The 10,058-nt window shown below is 44.8% G+C and overlaps 1 protein-coding gene across 2 annotated transcripts in view; it reads right to left on the bottom strand.

The window, feature by feature from the left end:
* Positions 1–3,041: 3,041 nt before the first annotated feature.
* The window catches only part of ipcef1 (interaction protein for cytohesin exchange factors 1), a 165,132-nt gene continuing 158,115 nt past the window's right edge, over positions 3,042–10,058 (bottom strand). For both annotated transcript variants that reach the window (XM_085981479.1, XM_085981480.1), the window contains exon 11: positions 3,042–6,627. In XM_085981479.1, the coding sequence (XP_085837605.1) occupies positions 6,427–6,627 (201 nt within the window). In that variant the 3' untranslated portion in view covers positions 3,042–6,426. The remainder of the gene's footprint in view (positions 6,628–10,058) is intronic.

Below are 10,058 nucleotides of genomic sequence, written 5' to 3'. Positions count from 1 at the left end.
ACTGCGCGATCTGGTTGACCATATCAGCCATGCGGGGGAGTGGGTAAGCGTCCAGCAGGGCGTAGCGATTTATTGTCTGGCTGTAGTCGATGACCAGGCGCTGCTTCTCGCCGGTCTTAACGACCACAACCTGGGCTCGCCAGGGGCTGGTGCTGTCCTCAATAATCCCCTCCTTCAGGAGCCGCTCCACTTCGGTTTTAATGAAAACCCTGTCCCCGGCACTGTATCGCCTGCTCTTTGTGGCGATGGGCTTACAGTCGGGGGTGAGGTTAGCAAACAGTGGGGGGGGGAGTGACTGAGTGTGGAGAGGTTGCACCTGGTGCGCGGCGGGCAATTTGGAAGCTGCTGGCTGCGGACTGTGAGTGGGGGGAGGGGTCCACCGTACGCCATCGTAACACTTTTAAGGTGGCACTGAAAATCTAACCCCAGTAGAACGGCAGCGCAGAGGTGGGGCAGGACCAGAAGTTTAAAATTATCGTACACAGTCCCATCTACTAAGAGTGTCACCACGCAGTAGCCGCCAATGTCCGCCGACTGGGACTCGGAGGCCATAGAAATCCGCTGGTGCGCAGGCAGGACTGGGAGAGAGCAACGCCGCACCGTGTCGGGGTGGATGAAGCTCTCTGTGCTCCCAGAGTCAAAAAGGCAGGTTGTTTCGTGACCATTTACCTTAATGTCCATTGTGGACCGGGCCAGTTGGTGCGGTCTCGCTTGGTCCAGCGTAACGGAGGCCAGCGTAGGGGTCGGTGTGTCGTTGCGGGTATCAGATGAGGCAGTGTTGGGGGCCTGCTGCGTCCCGGCTGGCGTCCAAGATGGTGGCGTCCATGATCCCCATGTGGCTGGAGGCGTCCAAAATGGCTGCTGTTCCGGTGGTTCGCACATGGCTGGGGAGGCCCAAGATGGCGGCTCGCACGGCCCACACGCGGCACTGCTGGGGTTCGGGGTGGCTTTGGCCCTGCAGACACTGGCGTAGTGTCCCTTCTTCCCGCAGCCCGAGCAGATCACATTTTTCGCCGGGCAGCACGCTCTGGGGTGTTTGGCCTGGCCACAGAAGTAGCATTTCTGGCCTTGGGACACTGCTGCGGTAGTTGGGCCGTTGCTGGGATGGTACGGCACTATGAGACGGTCCTACCGTGTCCCAGGCTGTCGTTCCCCACGGCGTCCACGGTGCAGAGTAGGCATCCATGCCCCGGTAGGCTGCGCCCAATGATAGTGCGAGTTCAGAGGCCTTGTTGAGGTCGAGGTCACTCTGCTCCAAGTCGCTGTCGGGTGTAATTGGACCTGTGGCCCGCTACAAAAGCGTCCCAGATAAGTTCCTCTGTGTACACGGCGGCCTTTACATCCTTACAACCACAGGCCCGGCCAAGCACAGACAGTGCCTGAAGGTATTCCTCGGTTGATTCCCCAGGTTGCTGTTTACGACTCCCCAGGAGGTGCCTGGCGTACACCTCGTTCACTGGGCGTGTGTACTGGCCCTTGAGGAGCTTGAGAGCAGCCGTGTACGAGGTTGCGTCCTGGATGACCAATTACGCTCGGTGGTTCACTTTGGAGGTCAGGACATCCAGTTTGTCCTCATCCGATTTGACCGTTGCAGCGGAGGCGATCAGGAATCTTTCAAAGCACCTAAGCCAGTGAGCAAACTTGGTGGATGCGTCCGCCTCCCGATGGTCTCAGTCCAGGCATGCTGGTGTGAGGATCTTCTCCATTATAAAAAAAGTCTTGTTAATAAAATTGATGCGCTATCAATTACTCAAAAGACTGAGGTTAAGCGAGTAACTAACAGGCTTTTATTAACAAGAGAATGAAGGTGTGCCTCGAGTGGTCGACCAGTCCAGAATACAGAGGGACTGTGGAGCAGTCACCTTTATACCTGGACTCGTGGGAGGAGTCAGCCGAGGCATGTACAGACATGTACACAGTGGAATACAAACACCCACACAGGCAGGTATAACAGTGGTTTACCACAGCTTTTTCTTCCAGATTTATTTAATTAACTGAATTTAAATTCCCCAGCTGTCATGGTGGGATTTGGACTCACGTCTCCAGATCATTAGTTCAGGCCTCTGGATTACTAGTCCAGTAACATAACCACTATGCTACCATATCGTACTTGAAGGGGAAAGAGAAGGGAAGTGGGACTAATTGGATAACTCTTTCAAAGAGCCGGCACAGACACGCTAGGCCGAATGGCCTCCTTCTATGCTGTATGAGTCTATGATTGTAAGTTGAGTTGTGATGCCCCTCTGGCGTCACTGAGGACAGCTGAGTGATAATCCTCATTGTGCTGTGTTCCATGCTGTTCTGCCTTCAAATCAGCTCGTGCCACCTCCTCAGCATTCTCCATGTCCAGGTCTTTTTAGATGGCAAAATTGTGCCGGGCACAGCAAACTACAACTGTGCCATATACACGCTTTGGAGCATAATTTAGAGCCAACAAGGCAACAGTCTCAGGTTGTCTCTCTGACAACTCTGGTAGAGATATGTGCTTCTTGTGGCTGCCATTTTTGCAACTCTTCAAGGGATGATTGTCCATGGCAGCAAGTGGTAAGCCTCGTCACTCACAAGCAACCTGTTCACTTAACCATTTTTATTGAGGAGCTCAGGTAGTGTAGAATTCCTTAGGTTGAATGCATCATGCAAATCTGGCATTAACATGAAGGATTCTTTGCACCTGCTCATCTGGACATGCATAAAATGGCACCTCTTTCTCGCAAGAAAGGGGGTAAATGGTAGGAGCTTGCAATGTTCATCATCTACTGCAGCCTGCACTTTGGGGAACTAACATGAAGAAATTGGTTGGGCCTATGACAGAAACTGCAGTGGGGCAGAAACGTATTCTGGCCCAGAATCCAGCTCCAAAAAGTGCAGTTTGCTGGTTTTAAACCCCAAACCCGCCAGAAATTGCGAGTAAATATGAACCATGTATTCATGCCAGTGAATACACTTGGCATAGTGGTTAACAATCTGCAAATGCATCCACCTGCAAGACAATCTGAGGAAAATTAAGACAGTGAGCAAAAATTCACAGAAATTAACATTCCTCTCGTTTACAACCCATTTATTTGCATCTGTACAGTAAACTAAAGTTTGGATCAAATTACATTATTTAAAACAGTCTGAATTTTACTTCCAGTAATACCATTACACGGTTTCTCTGGTAGCTCCCTAATAGAAAAAGACTCTGAGGTTTCTAGTTCCACAGATACATAACCAGCCTTTCATTATTTCTATATAAGCAGTTATACCTTTTCACTCAACACTTGTAAACGAGGACTTCTGTTAAATTAAAATGCATTCATTTAAGGAACGGAGATGAAATGACTTTGTTACTATGGCATATAAACCTCCTGATGCTGCATTTAATTGAACAATATAAATTAAAACTACTAAAATCAAGCTCTTGTTGGTAACGCAGTGGCGATGTACTTGATCTTAACTGTTACTGAACTCCACTGCAGTAGGGAATGGGGAGATTAGGCACCTTCACAGCAAGGAAAATTAGGTGGAGAGAGCCATCACTGGGTGGGCACACCTCCGAGCAGTGGTAAAGTAGCACTGGCAGAGGCCTCAGTGCAGTTTGCCTTCTCATCTTCTTGGCTGCAATGATCAGGGAATTCTACTAAAAATAACTTGGATGGGAGGAGGAAAGCACAGTTTTACCCGTAAGACTACAGTTTGATAATCTAGCATATAAACTGTCTAAATGTATGAGTAAATTAGCTAAATCTGATCAGAAGTTTTGCAGGCCAAATAATTCTGTGTAGTGCTAAGTAGAGACTAAGGGGCCAAAAATCCATGGACCTGCTTCAGCTCCACCCCACTATGCGACTGACCACTGCCGTTGACCCCATCAGAGTTCAGGGTAAGGTCAGTTACTTTAAATATCCAAGCGACGCACATGGCGGTACGGGTACAACACCGCACCTGCTAGTGTGGTGGAGGGGAGGATGCAGCACTGGAAAGCCATTCAGGGCGCAGGGTGGTGCAATAAAAACTAAATATATTTCAAAACATTGGCAATCAACCCCCTTCATAAGAGAGCCCATAGGGCTGATGCAGGTGGCAGTCTTCTAGAGTTTCCAGGTCAAAACCAAGTCCTGGACACCCTGGTGAGCCCCACTAGCCCTTACATGGACCTGGATGGTGGTATCTTTCTGCCATCCAGATTACTGGGTGCTCAGGAGGCGAAAGCTTCATGAATTCTGCTGGGGGGGAGCCATGCTAGCGGTCCTGCATCCTTCTGACGTGTGGGCCTTCTGTGGGGTGGATGAAATTCCCATCTGCTCCAGACCCCAGCTGTAATTCCTATCTTTGTGATATCCTCAAAAATTCAACCTTTGATCCCTCCATCCTTGCAAACTACCGCCCCATCTCCAACCCCACTTTCCTCTCCAAAGTCCTTGAACGTGTTGTCACTTCCTAAATCCGTGCCCATCTTTTCCGCAATTCCATGATTGAATCCCTCCAATCAGGTTTCCACCCCGCCACGGTACCAAAATGGCTCTCATCAAAATGACATCCTTTGTGACTGTGACAAAGGTAAACTATCCTCCTCGTCCTTCTTGACTTGTCTGCAGCCTTTGACACGGTTGACCACTCCATCCTTCTCCAACGCCTCTCCACCATCGTCCAGCTGGGTGGGACTGCACTCGCCTGGTTCCATTCTTATCCATCTAATCGTAGCCAGAGAATCACCTGCAACGGCTTCTCTTCCCGCTCCCGCATCATTACCTCTGGTGTCCCCCAAGGATCTATCCTTGGCCCCCTCCTATTTCTCATCTATATGTTGCCCCTTGGTGACATCATCCGAAAACAGTGTGTCTGTTTCCACATGTATGCTGATGACACCCAGCTCTACCTCACCACCACTTCCCTCCACAGTCTCTAAATTGTCAGACTGCTTGTCTGACATCCAGTTTTGGATGAGTAGAAATTTTCTCCAATTAAATATTGGGAAGACTGAAGTCATTGTTTTCGCTCCCCACCACTGACTCCATCCCTCTCCCTAACATCTGTCTGAGGTGGAACCACACTGTTCGCAACCTTGGTGTCATATTTGACCCTAAAATGAGCTACCGCTCTCTCCTCCTTTAAGACGCTCCTTAAAACCTACCTCTTTGACCAAGCTTTTGGTCAGCTGCCCTAATTTCTTATGTGGCTCGGTGTCACATTTTTTTTGTCTTATAACACTCCTGTGAAGCGCCTTGGGAGGTTTTACTCTGTTAAAGGCACTGTATAAATACAAGTTGTTGTTGTTGTTGGAGATCCATCATTTTCAGGTACCAGCCAATTTCCCCCTCGCACCAGGCTTCTTATATTCCTTTTACCCCTGCATTGTGCCCCAAGGTCCTAATACTTAAAAATATTGAGTGCTTCACACACACACTAGCCTTGCAATGATTCACCTGTAAATGACTGACCTCACATGGAACTGGTTTGCAGATCAAGCAGAAAGACAAATGCTGCACTGCTAGTCGCAATCACTACTGGGTACAGTTCTGCTGGGAAAGGGGGTGAGTACTACAGCCAGTGGGTACAGTTCTGCTGGGAAAGGGGGTGAGTACAATACAGCCAGTGGGTACAGTTCTGCTGGGAAAGGGGGTGAGTACACTATAGCCAGTGGGTACAGTTCTGCTGGGAAAGCGGGTGAGTACACTACAGCCAGCGGGTACAATTCACTCTAGCCAGACAATCTCACTTGTTACAGTCTGACTCCTGTTTGGTTTACTTGGAGTCAGAATGGACAGAACAATTCATTACAAAGATAGCGATAATGGTCAAAGAACAAAAAGACTTTCCTCAGTTTATTCTGTTTTATAACATAGCTTTGATTAGTACAATTAAAAGATAATGTAAATGCAGGCTTTGTTCACATTTGTAATAGTTACACAGTCTGCTTTGATCGATATAGATAGGAATTGATGGATTTAATATGTAAATTGGCCTTTATTCTATGGGAAATCATTGATATTTTCACAATTCCTTAAGTGGAATTTCACATGTATAAAAATATTACGCAAGTGTGAAAACATGTTTCAATAGCTCTGAGCTTCAGAACCATTGACTGCAGAATAAATAGAATATCACAAAAATAGAATATGATGCGTGCACAATTGTTCTTTCACCTGTGAGAATGTCCTCGACAACTTTCACACTCCTGTGAATCTTTATACTTACAAAACCCACTACTATCAGTGCAATAGCCCATAATTTAAATAAACATTTGTAAGTCCTACACTGTAGGCAAAAAAGGACTTTGCATGTCTACTTATAAACACAATGAACACTGTTAATCAGTTGATGGCCTTCATTGTTTGCAGGCAGTATCAGCTTGCTGGAAGTCCCACACCTCTTAGTGCTTCAGTAAGAAGTAAAGCTCGACTGAGACAGTTAAGTACCACATTTTGGTCAAGTCATTCTCAAGTCTTAAACATCAGTTTCAACGTAGGATGACTGCTGATTCTCCAGCGCATCAGCATTTTTTTCTGAATAGCTTTTAGCTCGGCATGCTTTACAGATATCCTGCAGCAACAATGAGTAGTCTTCCTTCCACTGTTTGAATTTCACTGATGTCAAGTGTGAACTTTCCAAGAGTTGGTTTATTATGGCTAGGTCTGCTTCTTTGGACTAGTTAATGGAGAGGAAAGGAAAAATCAGCCATAATTACCATAACACAGACAGCCATGTTTAGTCATGATAAAAATAAATTACTGCTACAATACCAAGTCCTCTATGTGTGTATTCCCCTTCATATATTCACTAAAGACATGTTTGTTCCATGTGTGGATTTTCTTACATTCAAATAAAATTTAATTCCCAATGAGGTTAAGACTGTCTTAGTCAAAGCACCATGGTGAGTAAAATGAATGGAAGGCCTAACTTCCAACTAACTCTTTGACTTTAGCTAGTTACTGTATTCTCATATAGACTTCTCCACTTAAAATAATTCAGTTTGGAAGCACACCAGTCCTTTTATATAAATTAATTAATTAATAGCAGTAAAGAGGCAAATCCTGCATAAGAGACATCCTTTGGTAAATGGACAACTAATTTTTAAAACCCATCCACTTGTTCAGTACAGATCATGAAGTTCAATATCAAATGAGTAGATGAGGACAATCAACCCATCATGTTTGTAACTTCAACTAATATGGAACAGGAAGAGAAGTTGGGATTAGCTGGATTAGAAGTTACAGGAGCAGCTGTACAAAATTGCACAGTTTTTGACTCAATTAGCAGGGTACGAGGAAAGGATTGCTCAATGAGACTACAGGTTTCATTTACCTTGAGGCCTGTAGGAAGCAGGGCTCTGGCAAGGATTATTGAGGAAATAGTGGCAGGACTATGGGAGGGTTGGGTATTAGTTCAATGCTTCACTTTAAAGACCACCCCTTCAGCTGGATAATACCCCTTTGTGCTGCATTGAAAGGCCAACAGGTATAACCGTGTCCCCAGATGGGGATAGAAGAGGCAATCTATTAGCCCAAAGATGAGACCATCCCATTCTCCATTTAACTGCATAGGCTGTATGGGTGATAAAACAAATTGAGATAAGAATTGGGTAAGAGATGAAGAGGACGGAAACACACCATCAGAAACAACTTGTTTGGGCACTTCCCTACTTAGCATTTTTCTTACAGTTGTTAAAGAGGGCTAGAGTCGTCTAAAATAGTGGACCAGTCACTCCACTATTCTTTGTATGAAACAAATATTGACATCTAATTCAGAAAAGTAGTTAAACACACTCACTACATACTATCTAATGCTAAATGTAGAATTGTTTCTGTTCACGACTTAATATTTTTGGATTTCAGGGTTATTCTTTAGTACGTATACATGGAGTATGTTCTCCTGTCAAAAATAAGCTGATTGAGTTGTCTTATGGTTGCTTTGAGAGGCGCTCCCAAGCAAGTTTCTGTTTGGAACTAAGGTACACCATAAAAATGTAATGAGTACCAAGGCTACAGCTGATGATGAAAAATCCCAGATATTGGGCCAAAATGTCCAGTAATTATGCATTAACAAAACTGAAAACAAACATATAGACAATGATTTCTTAGTTAGATGCAAATAGAGTCATTTCAGAATTCAGATTTAAAATTAATTGATGCTGGTACTTGATTTCTTTCCTATTATTTTGGTCACAGTTTAGTCAAAACACAAAATCCTGTCACACTTCACTGAAAAGTTTACTTTGAAATCTTCATGGTGGATGTAGATTAGGTTCCTATTTCAGTTCTACATCAAAAGTTTTTACAGCATTGTATGCTCAGTAAACATTAAAGAGCTGGGTAACTCAGTAAACATTAAAGAGCTGGGTAACTCAGTGGCACAGCATGTTCTACTAGTATCTAATGCCATGAAGTCATAGGACTTAATGACTTGCCACATATAAATGTCTTTTTTCATGGTGGGGAGACAGAAGGAAGGTTAGGGCAAGGTTTGTTTTTTCTGCTTGAAATTATTTATTTTCCTTCTCTTCTAGTTTTGTCCCCCACACCAGTCATCATCCCCTACTGAGAGTGGCCCACATTTAATGTCACTTTCAAACAGGCTACCAGGAGGGATGCAAGCGTGGCCTGGGTTGAACATCCTTCTAATTTCCTTCATCTCTTTGTGGGAAGTGACTGGTTTGCGCTCTCAGTGACACAGCTAACAATGGCAGCTCAGCAAATTGGGTGATCAATGGCATGAATGCACATCTTACCAACCAATGCACCAGTGGTTAAGGTGGAGCTTGTTAAGATGGAGTACTCATCGTGCCCATCGACCCTGCATGACCTATGAACTGCTCCTTTGTCCCATGACCTTTTGCACTATCAACTTATAGAATTCTGGCTCAACATTCATTCAGTAGTCATTATTGTGTTTAAAAGACGAAGTATAGAGCTTAAGTAAATTTCCTCAGTGTGCATCAGTGAAAGAAAATATTACATAGAGAAAATGCAGTATGGGGGGGCAGATTAGTTTAATATTATCAAGTATAAGGGCAGTGGTCTACGGCTGTTTGCTTTTGTAGTGGTAGGTTGTCTCAGTAAGACGCAGAGACTCACTATCATCGGCCATCGCACACAAAAATACATTCATATACGCACCCACCACACACACTTCCTTTTGGTGGCTGCATAATTATAAATCTGGAGGCATGTGGACAGTGATTTAAAAAAAAAAATGAATTCTAGCTACATGGTTAACTTCACACACTCTATTACCTTAAAAAAATATGAAAACCTCTCTAATCTAGCAGAATTACATAGAATGTACTGCACAAGAACAGGCCAAACTGGTCTGTGCCGGTGTTTATGCTCCACAGGAGCCTCCTCCCACCCCTCTTCTAACCCCATCAGCATAATCAGTAAATATAGATGTACAAATAGGGAAAGAAGGATAAATCTTATATATCCTTTAAACTGGTGCCACATTCTTCACAGAGTAGCATTTAAATTGAACAGCAGATGCTGGGGGTGGGGGAGGGATCAAAGCCTTTTAACAGCACTAGTAGGAGATACAAACGTGACATGGGGAGGTGAAAGAGAGAATCATTTAAATAAATTTATAATATTGAAGGAAAAGCTACTGCTGATACCTCTGGCTATCTTCCAGGACCTTGGTGGAACGGCATCACTTGTTTTCACTTATATCTATCTGATTGTAGCCAAAACATCTCCATCAATGTCTTCTCTCCTCATCTCACCACCTCCGGAACACACCAAGGATCCATTCATGGTCCCCTCATTTACCTATATAATTGCAAAATACTGCGGATGCTGGAAATCTGAAATAACAACAGAAAATGCTGGAAATACTCAGCAGGCCAGGCAGCATCCATGGAGAGAGAAACAGAGTTAACGTTTCAGGTCTGGGACGTTAACTCTGTTTCTCTCTCCACGGATGCTGCCTGGCCTGCTGAGTATTTCCAGCATTTTCTGTTGTTATTCCCCTCATTTACAAGCTGCCCCTTGGTAACATCACCGCAGACATGGAGTCAGATTCCACAAGTACACTGATGACATCTGGCTCTACTCCTCCACCAGCCTCCACTGTCATTGAGTTGTCAA

This window comes from Somniosus microcephalus, chromosome 3, assembly GCF_052327205.1.
Source record: "Somniosus microcephalus isolate GS21.2 chromosome 3, FLI_Smic_1.0, whole genome shotgun sequence".
Lineage (NCBI taxonomy): Eukaryota > Metazoa > Chordata > Chondrichthyes > Squaliformes > Somniosidae > Somniosus > Somniosus microcephalus.
The sequence above is the reverse complement of the archived record's forward strand: the minus strand, read 5'-3'. Positions and strand labels throughout refer to the sequence as shown.